Raw genomic sequence first — 17,914 nt, forward strand, 5'->3', positions numbered from 1 at the left:
ACCCTAACATTAACCGCCAAATAGTAAATGAACACATCAATAGCAAATATTACAACTCATGGCAGGTCTTCACGGATGGAAGCAAAGACCAGCACCTCCATTTGGCTGGGGCCGGGATAGTAGGCTTATCTCAAAATATGACACCCCTTTTTGAATGTGGGTTAAAATTTGACTTCAGGCTTTCTATTTATTCTTGTGAACTGGCGGCAATTGACCTTGCACTAAAAATGCTGCTCCAGCAAGCAGAAGCAAACAATATACACAACAAAGTAACAATACTATCAGACTCTTTAAGTGCACTCATGTCAATGAAAACAAGCTTTTCTAGGTCACGACCAGAAATTTTACAGCAAATACTTAATAATACTACACTGCTTTATGATCTAGGAGTGTCGATAACATTTGTCTGGATTCCTAGTCACATAGGTATCTTAGGAAATGAAATGGCTGATAAAATTGCAAAACAAGCATCAAGGCAAGGTTCACGAACAAACATCAAATTAAGCGTCCCTGAAGCATACAGCTGGATAAAGAAACTAACAAAAAACAAATTTGTAAGAGACTTTGAAGTATATAAACTTGAGCACAATTTTGAGTATGGGGAAATTAACACTACAATCAAAACATATAGTACTAATACACTAAAAGATAAAGTATACACACGACTTCGTTTAGGAACCAGTATGCTAGCTGCTGAGAATTATACAAATACTGACTGCTGTATCCAATGCGGAGACAAAGAAACATTCCATCACATTTTCTTTAAATGCCCAACTTATATGGAACAACGAGAAAGCCTGAAAATAGAACTTCTGAAACTAAATATGTCAGTCATCGACAGGTATCATCTGCTGTTTCCCGAACCTGATATAACAGAGAAGGTAAGGGAAGCAGTGTTTGCATACCTGTCGGGAATAAACTACCTAAACAAAATTTAATACCACACAAAACAAAAGGTTCTATAAGAAATAGGGTCTAAATAGCACAGCACTTATTAAACAACATATGCAAAACATGTTCATTGTATACGCCGTGTACCTGTTGTTGGGACCCTTTTTGAAAAGGGTGGTAATACAACGACTGCTTTATCATCAATAATAAGCACAAAGCATAAATAATAATCTTCAAAAAATAAAAAAAGCATGTTCATTGTATACGCCGTGTACCTGTTGTTGGGGCCCTTATCAAAAGGGTGGTAATACAATGACTGCTTTAACATCCCAAGGAAGCGAAAAACATACATTAATAATAACTTAAGAAATAAAACAAAATAAAATAAAAGGCACGTTCATTGTATACGCCGTGTACCTGTTGTTGGGTCCCTTTTTAAAAGGGTGGTAATACAATGACTGTTTTAACATCCCAAGAAAGCAAAAAAACATATATTAATAATAACTTGAGAAATAAAACAAAATAAAATAAAAAGCACGTTCATTGTATACGCCGTGTACCTGTTGTTGGGGCCCTTATCAAAAGGGTGGTAATACAATGACTGCTTTAACATCCCAAGAAAGCAAAAAAAACATATATTAATAATAACTTGAGAAATAAAACAAAATAAAATAAAAAGCACGTTCAATGTATACGCCGTGTACCTGTTGTTGGGGCCCTTATCAAAAGGGTGGTAATACAATGACTGCTTTAACATCCCAAGGAAGCAAAAAACATACATTAATAATAACTTGAGAAATAAAACAAAATAAAATAAAAAGCACATTCATTGTATACGCCGTGTACCTGTTGTTGGGGCCCTTTTTTAAAAGGGTGGTAATACAACGACTGCTTTATCATCCAAAAGAAACAGAAAGCATAAATAATTTCTTTTTTTTCTAAGTAAAATATAAAGCACGTTCATTGTATACGCCGTGTACCTGTTGTTGGGGCCCTTTTCAAAAGGGTGGTAATACAATGACTGCTCAAACATCCTAATGAAGCTTAGAAAATAATTCCCTATAAGTAAAACTTTATCTTAGTGACGGGCATCACGATCCCCTCCGGCGCCTTGCTTAGAGATACGTTCATTACAAACAACAAATATGGCAGGTTTACCTGACAACTACAAACACATTATATTATATTGAACAAGAATGAGCATAGAGGGAACGAAACGATAACCGGCACCTTAAGCGACACACACGATAGTGATTCACACGATGAACGAAATACTAAGCTAACAGCCAAATGTATATAGAATATTTATTGTTTTACATATTTTACCTTTTGGAATTACCGAAACATACGAATGGAATTCATGGATTTAAGCAGGTTATTTGAAACGATGAATACCAAATCGACTATCCATTATTATCAAGTCCGGTAAACAAACATTTCATTCCTGGAGTTATGAGATGAACGCGTATTAATTGGATCTCTACTACTTTTAGTAGCTATAAATTACTGATTTTCAATCTACATTATGGTGACAAAACATTTCTTTTCTTTTCTTCTTTCGTTTTCACATGAAAGGATGAGGTATTAAGGAGTATGATGATATACATCGATTTAACCATAAATTATTAAATGTAAGTCACCATAACCTAAAACGAAACCAAATTATTTTTCGGGCGAAGTTGTCAAGAAAGAAAACCAATATCGGTATAAACTGTATAAAGACATTTTGAGTTAACAATTCTACCGATTTAAACCGTTACATCCATAGTGCTATTAGAAGTCCATGGTGATTTTACATGCTATGGTGATGGTGTTGTAATATAACGCTTCTGGTCCAGGTTTATTGTTAGGAAAAACAGTTTTTGATCCTAGCCCTAATTCATTCATTCACTTACAGATATTGAAATTTTGAAAATATACATGGTTACGACCTATTGATAAAAAAGAGAAGGTACTGGACCAGGGGCTACATACCTGTATATAGAAAGTATACTATGTATTTTTTTTATCCCGCACATACATATTAAAATGGAAAAAATCGGGCGCAGGCAAAAAAAAAAAAAAAAAAAAAAAAAACCTATATTATTAATCATTATTATTTTTAAAAACAACCATAATAACCCTCTCTATATATGTACATGTACATTTAAAAAACATGTAGGCAAAGTAATGTCAACGCACTCTCTGGTCTTGAAGAATTTCCAATAAGTAAATAGTGAGGCAATAGTCGGGCATCGACAACAAAGTGGTCAGTTCATATATATATTAGAAATATTAATACATATAGTGGGCAAAAAGTCCTGTTCTCACAACACTTTCTTGTCAACGAACTGACCGTGAGTCTTGCCCATCCTTCAAAAAAAAAATACCATTCTTACACGTAAATGTTTTTTAAGATACAAGACTGGAGAAATGAAACCATATCCAATATTCAGAGCTGTGGGACCTCCCTAGATGTCATTCATCGCAGGTTTCGCGGCATTTTGGGTAAAAAATTACTCCTTTGACGAATATCCCATCAACCGATGGGGGTAAAACTCCCCTTTTGGCTTCAAAATTCTGTTTAAGTCACACTTGGGGATGTGACGGGGTCAAGCCATAATGCAGCCACTATAGGGCGCGGGCAGACCTTTATAAACTCAACAACAACAACAGTGGTCACAATTGACAAACGCTCTGCAGACGGACAGTTTATCGCCTCGCATTGAAAGCTTGTGCCATATAGCGAGACGGTATTCATGTATTCATGGTTTCATGAAAGCGATTTTTCACACAGGCAATAGAAGGCACGCTTAATACTTTTTCAATAACATCAAAGTTCAAAGTTTATTGTACACTCCGCACATATAATACATGGTTTACAACAAATAAACATACACAAATTAAATCCGTCAAGCTGTGTAGGTACTAAGAAAAAGAAGAAGAACGCTATATTCTATCTTCTGGAGTCAACTAAGACAAATATAATAAATATATTTATATCAATTTGTAACAATGTATAGAAAAAATTGAGGTAAGCGCTAGTTAGCCCGGTGTATTAATAAAATAATCCAGTATAATCTTAAAAAAACTTCGCTAAATCTATCAATTTCTTTTCATCTGTTTCATTCATCAATTTTTTATACATAATTGTGTTACAGTTATCACCTTTAATATGCGATAGCAGTCGTTTTCTTGCATCTGTACAGAATGTTCTAGATCTTTCATGCCAGACTCAGATTTTAAAAGCCGTCGTTCAAAGTCATCTACTTTTGTATCTAAAGATTATAATGTTATCTCTATTTAATCCAACTTGTCTAATTTCTCTAACTTGCTAAGTACCTTTTCAAGAACTGAAAGTTTAGACATCATAGAGTCATATTGCGGGTCGTAAGTGTGAACCATTCACCTCCCGGCTTCTTGGCGGCGGTCGTAACGCGTCCCGAATCAAGGTCGAGGTACGAAAGCTCGCCGTCAATGGAGGAGTCAGAGCTGAGAGCCGACCGGATCCTCTTCATCGCCGTCGTCCGTCCCTTGTTGTTTGATGAGGTTGCCATGTTACCATACAAAGTTATAAGAATGACAGTACAGTATGTGAACAATAATTCGACATATGATACATGTACAGTATAATTAGGTATATATGTTATATACAAAAAGCGTGTCTATTTGGCTCTATATGTTAACCAGGTAATAAAACATAGTTATATTAACAAAAAAAAATCCTAGAAAGACAACTTTACGGTTAGACTAGTTTCAAAAAGAAGTTGCTTGTATTAAAATGTTTAAGATTCGAGTTAATTTTGTACTCGGTATTTTTGGGATTATCTACTGTAACAGGTGTTAACTTAGATCTGTGCAGACGATCGCTAATATGGCATAGTTATTCACCCGTACAAATGGCGTACAAATTTCTCGAGCATATTGATAAGTATTATGTATATTGAAAAAAGAAAAACTTCTTGAAATGTATCTGTAGCAAATCAAACTTACTCAATTTCTATCCAGAAAAATCCAGCAAAAACTTTATGAATCCAAGAGTTCAATTTTAAATTTAGAAAAAAAATCCTAAACACCGTTAAAAAGCCTAAATTGGACAGAGCCAAATACACAATATTCTATGCATGGTCTTTTCCAGGCGCGAACTAAGGGAAGCTACCGCTGCCTGGTATAACAATATAACATTGACTACCTCCTTAGTAGAGTTAAAACTGTTGTACGCTACGTCATAAAAAATAAACATATTTTACACTCATTTACTGTTGATAACCAAATTAAGATGACACTTTACAATATAAACGAGCTATAATTCTCTAAAAGCACCCTAGTCGTTTCTGTTTTAATGTTGAGAAAGAATCGGTAAGCCTTACATTGTACCTTTTTGCTTTATTTTGCCACGGCACTGGCTGCTGGCACTTCCTATTTGAGTATTTCAAAGTATTACTAGACTAACTAGCACCGTTGGGTGAACACGTTGATTTCCGTATGTTGCCATACGTCTTATTGGAACATTAACGTGGGCCAGTTGTGTGTGCACATTTCATATCTTTTTAGCAGTTTTATACAAGATGCCACATCAGTGTCTATTCTAAAAAATCCAAAATGGGAATGGTATGGAACCAAATCTACATAAACTCAATTGAAATATTTTAAGTCCTCTTCATACAATTATAGACCCCTTCAAAAAATTAAGACCTCTTCAAAAAGTGTGTAGACCTTTTGAAATCAATTGACGACCTCTTTAATTAATTTGAAGAGGTATCTTATTACAGGCGCGTAGCTAGGCCTAAACAATACAGTTGGTTTGGATTGTCCGACCCTGCCTATGAAATAGGCAATCCCCTGCCTATGAAATAGGCAACTGACCCTACACTACCATTATTCTAGTTCTTAAAAAGAAAAGAAAAAAAAGATTAAATAAATCTTTATTTTTTTAAGTCTTTGTTTAAATATGTATTTTAAAACCTTTACCTTTTACCTTTTTCAGAATATTACTTTAACATCATTCTAAAAAGATGACAATTACGGTATACTTAAGCCTAATTTAAAAAAAAAATATATTTTTTTTTTATATAAAGCCTACCCTTGCCTTTTTTTGAAAAGGATGAAACCCTAACCCAACCATTTAGATTTTGGCCCTAGGATCAATTTGGAATTACGCAGATGATGATTGACAGCAAATTAACCCCTTCTTCCCCTACCCCCCTTTCGGTTTTTATTTCAAATTAAGGATTTTTGGTATGACAAAAACTTCCATTACACAACTGAGTATTTGCGTACAGTCAGCTACGCACCTGTATTATATGTTGCCTATCATTATTTAATTATTACTACTGGCTAAGGTCACACTTCTGAACACTTTTGGAGGTTGTTTGCAATTATCTTGGAGAGTTTTTGTAGTAGTAATTTAAAATTTAGTATGAAACATCTTTGGTTAATCTGTCAATATAATACACCATTCTAAAAATATTTTTTGCTAAATTTAACAAAAAGATGTTGAAACAGATGAGCGCTTAAAGTTTGAATTGGATTTAAGACCAATTGAAAATAAAATAACTTCAAAAACTTGATTGCTAAAAACCTGCAAAACGTCAGCCGCGCTAAATACTGTGATGTACTTGAAATTATGATTATTATGCCCCCCTTCGAAGAAGAGGGGTATATTGCTAAAAAATGCACAGGCATGTCGGTCGGTCGGTCCGTTGGTAGACCAAAGCTTGTCCGAGTGATAACTCAACAATTCCTGGACGTATGGTCATCAAACTTGACATGAAGGTTGGGCCTGACCAGTAGATGACCCCTATTGATTTTAGGGCTCATCGGGTCAAAGGTCAAGGTCACAGTGACCTTAATGGTAAAATAATTTTAAAGCTTGTCCGAGTGATAACTCAACAATGCCTAGACCTATGGTCATCAAACTTGATATGGAAGTTGGACCTGACCATTAGATGACCCCTATTGTTTTTGGGGGTCGTCGGGCCAAAGGTCAAGGTCACAGTGACCTTGAATGGTAAAAGGATGTCCGAGTGATAACTCGACAATGCCTGCACCCTTGGCCCTCATTCTTGACTTGATGGTTGGGCCTGACCAGTAGCTGACCCCTATTGTTTTTGGGGCTCATCGGGTCAAAAATCAAGGCCATAGTGACATTGAATGGTAAAAGGTTGTCCGAGTGATAACTCAACAATGCCTGCACCCATGGCCCTCATAATTGACTTGGAGGTTGGGCCTGACCAGTAGATGAACCCTATTGTTTTGGGGGGTCATCGGGCCAAAGGTCAAGGTCACAGTGACCTTGAATGGTAAAAGGTTGTCCATGTGATAACTCAACAATGCCTACACCCATGGCCCTCAAACTTGATTTGGAGATTGGACCTGACCAGTAGATGACCCCTAATGTTTTTGGGGGTCATCGGGCCAAAGGTCAAGGTCACAGTGACCTTGAATGGTAAAAGGTTGTCCGTTTCATTTCTCGACAATGCCTGCACCTATGGCCCTCAAACTTGACTTTGAGGTTGGGCCTGACCAGTAGATGACCCCTATTGTTTTTGGGGGTCATCGGGCCAAAGGTCAAGGTCACAGTGACCTTGAATGGTAAAAGGTTGTCTGAATGATAACTCGACAATGCCCGCACCCACGGCCATCAAACTTGAATTGGTGGTTGGGCCTGACCAGTAGATGGCCCCTATTAATTTTAGGGGTCATTGGGCCAAAGGTCAAGGTAACAGTGACTTTGAACGATAAAAGGTTGCCCGAGTGATAACTCAACAATGCCTGTGCCCATGGCCCTCAAACTTGACTTGGAGGTTGGGCCTGACCAGTAGATGACCCCTATTGATTTAAGGGGTCAGAGGTCAAGGTCACAGTGACCTTGAAAGCAAACTCGACAATTCCTGGACCTATGGTAGAAGTAGTAGTAGTAGTAGATATTTGGCATGATTCATCGTCTAGTGGACCTCTACAAAGATTGTTCAAATTATGGCCTTGGGGTCAAAATTGGCCCCGCCCCCTTGGGGGGTCATGGGTTTTCTCTATATGTTTATAGTGAAAACTTCCAAATCATCTCCTCTGAACTTACGTGGCTTAGAGCTTAGATATTTGGCATGATTCATCGTCTAGTGGACCTCTACAAAATTTGTTCAAATTATGGCCTTGGGGTCAAAATTGGCCACACCCCGGGGCTGATGGGTTTTCTCTATATGTGTTATAGTGAAAACTTAAAAAATCTTCTCCAAACTCACAAAGACAAGTAACGTCTTAATTTAAACTGGATAACATATTTAGTACACATACCAATTTTCAATATGGGCCACATACAACAATTAATAAAAAATATACATATATAGATACACACGTAAAATCAAGTAGTGACTGTGAAGAGCTTAGATATTTGGCATGATATATCATCTAGTTGACTTGTACCAATATTGTTCAATCTTTGGCCCTGGGGTCAAAAAATGGCCCCACCTCGGCGGTCATGGGTTTCCTTATATATGTATATGATGAAAACTTAAAAAATCTTCTTCTCCGAAACCAAAAGGCGAAGGCCTTAGATATTTGGTATGAAGCATCGTTTATTGGACCACTATTAAGATTGTTCAAACTTTGGCCCTGGGGTCAAAATTGGCCAGGTTTTCAATATTTGTATATAATAGAAGCATTAAAAAAAATTCTCTCCGAATTCACAAGGACTAGAGCTATTTTGCATAATACATCATTAAGTGGACCTCTACCTTTATTGTCCAAACTTTGGCATTGGGGTAAAAAATGACCCAGACTTCTAAAAAACCTTAACTACTTTGAACCATCCAGATTTCTTATCAAACCAATGTGCAATATATCACAGGTGAGCGATTCAGGGCCATTTGGCCCTCTTGTTTGAAACATTTCTTCATCTGTAACAGGTAAAAGAGTGAAAGCTTGGTGAACGGCCAATAAGGGATTTGTACAAAAACAGCAACGATTGTGTCAAATTTGAAGGAATTTCTTGCTTTTTTTAGGGCATATAACGAGAGCAAACTTGTCACGTTATTGTTCTTAACTCTGTCATATTAATTAAGTGCTTTGTGATAATTTGACATTCTTAAAAAAGTAATATTATTTGAATATTAAATTCTAGACTCTTCAGTGGTATATCGTTATTAGGGATGACATAGCGTCTTAATATAAACCATTCAACCTTCTTAATTAATCAAGTAAGATAACTATTTTTTTGCGTATATTATACGTTTTGCCTCTTTCTTATTCGACTTAGTAACTAGGATTAAGGTTTTGCATGTCAGTACAGATATGTTAATAACTCTGTAACTACTTCATGTATTGCATCGAAACTTTATACAATCAAGTATGATAATCTTGCATCTTGCTAATGGAAACTTTGCCCCTTTATGTTTTTACCTGTTTAGGTGTTGCATTTGATCTAATTTTACAGTGATCCATGCACATTTCACCAAATCTTTGGAATCCTTAAACTGCGGCGGAATAGTATGCTAAAATATGCTATGGGAAATTCACGATTCTAGGCATTTTGTGGCTGTTTTTATCATTTATGGACTCTGACCCTACTGAAGTCAAAGGTGACAGTCATGAGTCGTAGGAAGACTTTGTTTGCGCGATAACTTGAGAGAGGTTGACTAAGGACTAAGAAGCTTCAGTGGTATGTTGCCACTGACAAGTAGATGACACACATTGGGTTTGAGATAAGTAGGTCAAATGTCACAGTCACGACCATTTGACTTATGAAAACTTTGTCCTTAACCCGAGAACTGTTTAACATAGCACTATTATTTTTAATGGTAGGTTGTCATGGTTGTCCTTATAATAGTTTACTTTGTTATTTTCTGAAGCGGTAGAATCTTCAAGCGTGTATATACCTGTAAATGTTGGTCAACTGTTGACAAAATTGTCAACATGCTAGGCGTTTTTGTACCTAATTGTTGTAATGAGTATTTTTTTTATTAATTCAAGGTCAAGTTATATAGAAATGCATTTTTTTGGTAAAAATAAAGTTTTACATGAATTGTAAAATTGATATGGTAAAACAACCCATTAGCCATGAAACTGATGAGAATGTTTGTCTGTATATCAAATCGAAGACAAGTAAAATTTCGCGACATGTCTTAAATGTAGGTTTGGAAAGGACTTTCTATCATTCTAAATGCATGTAATACGCTCAACACGCCACCATTTCTTGTGGATCTCATTGAGCGCGGTCACATATTATTTAAAAGGCGTCTTTCTCGCATTGATAACTATGGTACACGGTTTAGCGATAAAAAACCACATGACCCATTTTGATTGAGTTTCGAACATATTTTCTTCAGGACAAACGAAGCTGTGAATTATGAGCGACAGCGTAGAAGATGAGGTTGACGGCACTGTATTCTCCAGATTTACAGTTCCTGAACTACTGCGAGGCTTGTCTGGCACTTCCTCAGTCTGTGATACTGAAGCTGATGATTTCTTTGTGCGGGAACCGCAGCTAGACGAAGATCTGATAAAGCCACAACAAAATAGTCCATTGAATGTCAGTGATCATGGTTTAAGTCCTGGTGTGTCTGCTAACTCAATTAATGGTCAAGATATAAGAGATGGATCTGGTATCAGTGAAAATGAAGCTGAACATATAGATTTGACTGAAGCCAATCAAACAAATGGGAGTAAGCTTTCATTGAACGTCAGTGACAGTCGTTCCAAAAGACAAACACACGTCAGCACAGAGAACATGGAAGAGGAAAGCAGTCCAGTTTTTGACAATGCAGCAAATGTCAATGATGTATCTGCTGAACAAAGTGCTTGTAAGAGGAGAATGTTGACTGCATGGGGTTGTTTCAAAAAGATAATATTTCCTGTAGCTGGAATGATTTTGTACGGTTGGGACATTGTCACCGATATTAAAATGGCAATAAGTTACAAAGAAAGCGGTAAGTACTTGAGACACATGTACGTGTGTTTCTTGATTCTCATTTTTATTCATTAAGTCATAAGTTGACGTATTTTGTGGTTTAATTTCCAATGACACGTAGTTTAGGTAAATACATCTTTAAAGCTGTAAAATAGACTGTTATATAAGGCCTTAAAAATACATTTGGTTCGGGTTACCCGACCCTACCTACAGAATAGCCGCCGACCCTACCGTTTTTATAGTCAGTTTGAAAAAAAAGTGAAAAACTAAAAAAAAAACTAAAAAATAATTATTTTTTTTCGTTTTTTTTTAAATAGCTTTTCAATATGTAGTTTAAACCTTAAATGTTTATACAGAAGATAGCTTTAACACCATTCTCCAATGATGAAAATGATATTCTTATATAAAGCGTAATAAAAAAATAATAAAAAAAAATAAAAAGCCTACCTACCCTACTTATTTTTGAAAAGGATGTAGCCCTAACCAAACATTTTTTTTTTAGGCCTAAGCGTTTTATTAATATACAAATAAAGTTAACACTGACATAAAGTTCACACCTTCTACACCGACCTTGTATTAGAATGGTATTTGATAGGTACAGACCTAGCAAACACATATCTATTATAGCAAGCCATGTTTGGTCCAGCTCACGAGTATAAATATAACCTTTTTTATTCAGATTGAAATTTGATGTGTAAAAGAAGTACCTTATTGATGTGAAGGGTCCATTGATAGCTCAAGGTCCACAAAATTTCGTTAACAAAGCGTGGTCAGATTGGAATAGTATTTCATAGTGAGCATATGTCTGTTAGCTCTGTAACGTCATGTGTATATATATATCTTTAAGTGCTTCTTTTTGCAGATGACTCGGACTTGTTTCATTACACGGTATTTGCACTTGTCTGTCCTGCATGCTTTATCATGGTGATGGACATCGGCTGGCTTCTCATAGATTACAGATATACCAAGAAGGCAAGGGAATTAGGATCCCCTAATGTAGAAATTGAACTAAAGACAAAGAACGGATCAACAGCCAGTAACGCTGAGTTTCTGAATATTGGTCAATTAATGGAGTCAGGTGATCGTGCATTAAGTACAACACAAGAAAATGGTCGCTTGGACGACACTACAACTACACCAACTGACGGCGAGTCGCTGCTTAGGAAAGATTCGTATCAACCGACTGATAGTGGTGATGCTTCTGGAAAAGATGATCGATTTGAAAACGAGACTAGCGAAGGGAAGATCTGGCATGTAATATGGCACAGAATTCCAAATGTTTTTAAGCTGGTTCTTCGGATCATATTTACAGTGATAACGATAGGTGTAGGAGGCATGCTTTGCAGGTAAGTAACATTTAATTGTTGGTATCATTTGTTTAATTTTACATTTAATATGATAACTATGCGTGAAATTGCAATATAATTATACAAATTGGTCTGTATAGCCTAATTGAAATTATGCTTAATTCGGATTACTACCAACGCCAAAATTAGCAAAACTTATCAAATCAAAGTATATAAGTTTGTTCTGTTTATTAAGCGACTTGTAAATCGCTGTTTTTAAAAATGCCATGAATATTCATCCGGGTTTTTCGACGTCATACCAGGGGCTGCACGTGTCTTTTGTTGAATGTTCCAAAACTTGTATAGCGCATGACTGTTGTATGTAAGAAGTTTTCCGTATTTGATTGCAGAACATTTCAGTACACGTACTACTTTATAAAGTCAGTGCTAACTAGAAGCCATGCCCGACATACATTTTACAAGAAGAGAGCTCGACACTTACAAAGAGATTGCTTTATGATGAGTTTTACTGAGGCGTTCCTCGAATCAGCACCCCAATTGGCATTGCAACTCTACATTACGTATGCATTTGACAGGAATTTCACACCTTTAAGAGGTATTTCATTAGCTTTAATAGTAATTATGTCTTTCCCAATGAATGGAGGAGACATATTGTTTTCCCCTATCCGTCAGTACGTCCGTCCGTCCGTCCGTCCGTCAATCAGTCCGTACGTGCACTTCGTTTCCGCTCTATAAGTAAATAACGCTTGGGCCCAGGAACTTCATACTTGGTATGTAAGTTTGTCACAACCAGTACATGACCCCTATTGATTTTGAGATCAGGGGGTCGAAGGTCATGGTCGCTGTGAACTTTAGGTAAAAAACGATATGTTGGCGGCGACCTAAAGCTGAAAAATGGTTTCCGATCAATAACTAAAGAAGGCTTGCACACAGGAACTTCATACTTGGTTTGCCAGTTGGTCATGACTAATAGAAAGCCCTTATCGATTTTGAAAGGTCAAGGTTGCAATGACCTTGAGGCGAAAAATGGATTCCGCTCAATTACTCTAGAAACTTGCACCCAGGAACTTCATACTTGGTACGCCAGTTGGTCATGACTAGAAAGTGACCCTTATCAATTTTAGGATTAGTAGGTCAGAAGGTCAAGGTGACCTTGAGGTGAAAAAACGGCCTCCCGTTTAATAACTAAAGAAGGCTTGCACCAAGAAATTTAATACTTGATATGCCAGTTGGTCATGATTATTAGATGACACTTATAATTTTGAGATCAATAGGTCAAAGGTCAAGGTCACGGTGACCTTAAGGTGAAAAAAAGTTTCCGCTGAAAAACTAAAGAATGCTTGCACCTAGGAACTTTTTACTTGATATGCTAGTTGGTCATAACTATTTGATGACCTCTACTGATTTTGGGATAGATAGGTCAAAGGTTAAAGTCGCGTTATAGTTAGCAATGACCGTGAGGTAAAAGAACAGTTTCCGCCCAATTACTAAAGAACACTTGCACCCAGGAAATTCATACTTGGTATGCCAGTTGGTCTTCATTAGTAGATGACCCCTATTGGTCATCTTGTCAGTAGGTCAAAGGTCAAGGTTATCTTGAGGTAAAATAACGGTTTCAGCTGAATAGCTAAAGAACACTTTGGCCCAGGAACATCATACTTGGTTTGCTTGTTGGTCTTGATTAGTATATCACCCCTATTGATATTGAGGTGAGTAGGTCAAGGTCACAGTGACCTTCAGGTGAAAATTAATTTGCTGGTCACCAGTCCGTACGTCACACTTCTTAACCACTCAATAACTAAAGAACGCTTGGACTCAGAAACGTCATACTTGGTATGCAGGCTCGTCTTGACCAGTAGATGACCCCTATTTGTCTCCAGCCCAAAAGTACAAATTTCATGTCCATCATTGATTATTACTCACCTACGACCACACAATAGTAAACAAGCGCTTTTTCAAAAACAACAACAATCTCTTGTTCATTTTGCATTGCGTTACCATATAATAATTCGGATATAATGTAAACAGTGAGGTCAAAAAGATACAAGCCTTACATATTGTGCAACCTGATAGGCAGTTATAATGGCTAACCTTTTGTTTGTAGTATTATGATAAAAGCCTTGAGGAAACACAATATTTTCTAATAACATTTAATTAATTTTCAGTTCAAAATCTTGTGACATCTGCGTTGAGCATTACCTGGAGCTATTCTGCATACTATCGAAGCAATAGGGCGAACCTCAAGAACACGGAGGATGTTCAGCTGATACCTTTCTTGATCTACCTAGTTTCTGTAGCCAGCTGTATTGTACCACGGTTTATCAGCTTTGTATTCTTTGCTGTTTATTTTAAAACAGTTGGGTTAATAACTGTTTTGGGAATATTTGGCATCCATGTTGTTGTTGGCTTTATAGTGATTGCTCTTATAGTGAAACCCGAGCTTAAAGGCACGGCTGAACATCCCATGTTCCGGTGGTTGTATTACGCGTTCTTTGCTTACGTGAAGTTCTTCCTTTTCCTGAACTTGGAACATCATGCACTGTCTCAAGCAGACAAGGAAGAAGAAAAAACAATCAGAAGAAACTGGTTTGAGGGAAAGAAGACGAGAACAAGAATGCTTCTGCTCTACGCTTTAATCCATTTAGAGAACTTGATTCTTGCTACTATACTTGTATCCTGTAGACTCGATTTGATGGCCGATGGTTTTTTCGTTCTCATTGTTGTTATTATAGGGGCACTTGTTCAACTAATTTGTTTGTCGTCATACTATTTCTGCTTTCATAGAAATAGACCTGGCAAATGTGTTGGTTGTTTGAAAAGTAGTTCTTGCCCATGCCACTGTTTAAACAATCTGTTTTAAAGGCTATATACAGACATTTGTAAGAGTATGTTCGGATCATTTTTTGTCTTCATGTCTATTATTACAGTTTATGTTTTAAGATTTGATCCATATTTTTAGTGCCTTTTTTATCAAGTATGATATTGGAATCTGAACAATCAGTTAATCAAAAGTAGGATTTTGTTCTGAATAAAAGTAAAGTGCTACCAAATCCAAAGCTTTTTGTCTAAATACTGCTTGTTAGTTTGGTTAGGCGATCAGACTTATCCTTACATTAGGGACTTGTAAATGGTATTGAATGATAAGCATACACTATGCATGTATTATATCAGTTGTGCCATATACTATGTATAATTGAGTCTCAATCTGCATTACATTATTCATGTATTACTTCAATATTGTCATATAAACTATAGTTTATGTATACCTTAGTATTAACTACTTTTCATGTATTAGTGAAATATTGTCAAATAAAGTATAGATTATCAATAGGGTAGTAGTAACCATTATTCATGTATTATTTAAATATTGTTTGATATTGTATGGTCTAATTAAAGGGTAATATTAATATTTTTTCATCTACTCACTTTTGTTGTCTTAGATATATGATATGTAAATATACATTTACTTTGTATCGCCAGTAAGATTCCAGGGAAACGGATCAGTGTCTGTGATTTTAGAACACACGATCTTATTGAATAATTTCTCTAAATGAAGGATATATATTTTGAAAGTTTTACAACTGTAAGATATATTTTTTTATTCAAACAATTGTTTTAATTATATATAATAATTTTATTATGAATACAGAAACGTATTGATTGTTGTTTCTAGATGTAAAAGACTGGTAGAGCTTGAAGAATTTATGATTAATCTTTCAACTTTTACGTAAAAGACTGGTAGAGCTTGAAGAATTTATGATTAATCTTTCAACTTTTACCATGAGTCTTTTAAATTTTTCTTTTATTTTGTTTGTTTTTATTTTTCAGTATTGAAACTAGTCGTGAATGATAAGTTCCTCTATTTGAAGCATTGAGTTTTATACTACCGACGACAATATTAAGATTATAATATGACCGTCGTTAGTATATTTTTTTTATTACTTTGCGATTATATTTTTGATGCAGACCTTGTGTAGAAACATGTTTATTTTCAATATTCCTTAGTTAAACATATGTTTCTCTCACACTTCTTCACTCATAACGTTGGAGGCTTTGTTGCTGTGGTGCAGTTTTGAAGTGTTTTGAATTCATGTTTGGTGAATTGTTCATACTATATTTGCATATTGTACATGGCATTCATTTGTTGTTCATTGAACATCGATGTTTCTATTCAACCTCATTGACCGGGCGGGTTTAACCCGATATTAACCTTGTGCCAGTATATTAATGTAATAGTCTTTATGAATCCGTTATTGTAAACGGTTTGTATAGCTTAAATACCAATCATTTAATGAAGTTATATCCAGGACGACTATGGCATGTACTATACGTTATTAATTAGCTAAATTTTTGTAACACGTTGGACAGACTGTTCAGAATGTTGTTGAAGTTAACAACGTGATAAATGACAACGTTGTTCATTTTTAAACGTGAAAAAGGTGATGTTATGCTCATATATATTTAAAATAAAACAAGTACAGCTGAAACAGTTTTTAGCTCGACTATTTGAAGAATAAGGAGAGCTATCCTAGTCACCCAAGCGTCGGCGTAACCACTTATGTTAAAGTTTTTGTAGGAGTTTATGTACCACCTCAAATATTGACATATGGCTTTGAAACTTTGCACACTTGTTCAACATCATGCCCCCACCCTGTACACAGGAGGAGGTAACTCTATCAATTATTTTGACAAAATTATGCCCCTTTTTTACTTAGAATTTACGTTTATGTTTGTGTATAACCTCAAATATTTTCAAAGTCCATTGGCATCTGGCTTTGAAACTTTGCACACTTATTCACCAGCATGCCCCCAACCTGTACACTGGAGGAGGTAACTCTATCAAGCATTTTGACAAAATTATGCCCCTTTTTCGACTTAGAATTTACGTTAAAGTTTGCGTACCACCTGAAATATTTTCCATTCAATATATGTAAATATCTCAGCACCTCATGTATTGCATTGAAATCTAATCTAACATTGGTCCATGCATGTTTCGCCAAAACGGCCAAAACGGCGGAATAGTCGAGCAGCGCGCGCTGTCTCTGTGACAGGTCTTGTTTCAAATCTTGTTAGAAATTCTGCAGATCACAATTGTATCTATTAAACTTCCAGAGCAGAATATATTTGAAAGTTAACAGTTATGGAGTAAACAACGTTGTTAACTTTAATAAAGTTCTGGAAAATCAGCCCGTTGTTTATATTGTAATCTGACCTATATACAATCACAATGAGTATAGTGGTAATTAATTAAACAACATTACAATCGTAATATGCATTTGAATTGTTTGTCAAAGGTCAGATTACAATATAAACTTTGGGCTGATTTTTCAGAACTTTGTTAACTTTCTTAAAATTAATGAATTGTACAGTACTATATTTGAAATCACTCACTTTAAAGTAAGTTAATACCGGCTCGAATAGACAATGATAAAATGAGGATTCGGTTTTAGCTATTATTTCCAAATTTAAATGTTTATGTCAGTAATAAATCTTGAAGCACTAACATGACAATTGTGTTAAACAGAAGTGTTTTAGCTTCTTTCAAAAACAAGTCGTTGGCTTTTGTTCCGCGGCGCTCTTGTTTACATATATGCTCACTTTGTAGCATAAGTTATTTTGTATGTTATATGAATCATGTTAAGGATTAAATGGCAGGACTGCAAAAAGTGATTTTACTCAATTGTATAGTTCTTTTTTAAATGAAATGTATTCTTCTCCATATTTTTAAGATTTTTTACGCAAATATGTTCTGTATGCTTGACGCTTATTTTGTAATAAAAACTATAATATCTCGATTTCATTGTTACGAAACTTTTATTTCGCCAATATTTCG

At 35.7% G+C, this 17,914-nt stretch overlaps 1 protein-coding gene across 1 annotated transcript; it reads left to right on the top strand.

Moving 5' to 3' along the window:
• The first annotated feature begins 5,068 nt into the window (after positions 1 to 5,068).
• On the top strand, positions 5,069 to 17,876 carry LOC128223704 (XK-related protein 6-like). Its single transcript, XM_052933032.1, has 5 exons — positions 5,069 to 5,229; positions 10,194 to 10,793; positions 11,637 to 12,120; positions 12,471 to 12,676; positions 14,247 to 17,876. Exons 2-5 carry the CDS (start codon positions 10,214 to 10,216, stop codon positions 14,939 to 14,941), a joined length of 1,965 nt encoding a protein of 654 aa, XP_052788992.1. The 5' UTR covers positions 5,069 to 5,229; positions 10,194 to 10,213; the 3' UTR covers positions 14,942 to 17,876.
• The last annotated feature ends 38 nt before the right edge of the window (positions 17,877 to 17,914 follow it).

This window comes from Mya arenaria, chromosome 2, assembly GCF_026914265.1.
Source record: "Mya arenaria isolate MELC-2E11 chromosome 2, ASM2691426v1".
Classification (NCBI taxonomy): domain Eukaryota; kingdom Metazoa; phylum Mollusca; class Bivalvia; order Myida; family Myidae; genus Mya; species Mya arenaria.

Excerpts from the sequence above, each read along its gene's own strand:
- LOC128223704 (XM_052933032.1), top strand. The coding sequence starts at position 10,214 with ATGAGCGACAGCGTAGAAGATGAGGTTGACGGCACTGTATTCTCCAGA. Across the intron at positions 10,794-11,636 it reads AATAAGTTACAAAGAAAGCG|ATGACTCGGACTTGTTTCAT; the intron begins GTAAGTACTTGA and ends TTCTTTTTGCAG. Across the intron at positions 12,677-14,246 it reads GAATTTCACACCTTTAAGAG|TTCAAAATCTTGTGACATCT; the intron begins GTATTTCATTAG and ends ATTAATTTTCAG.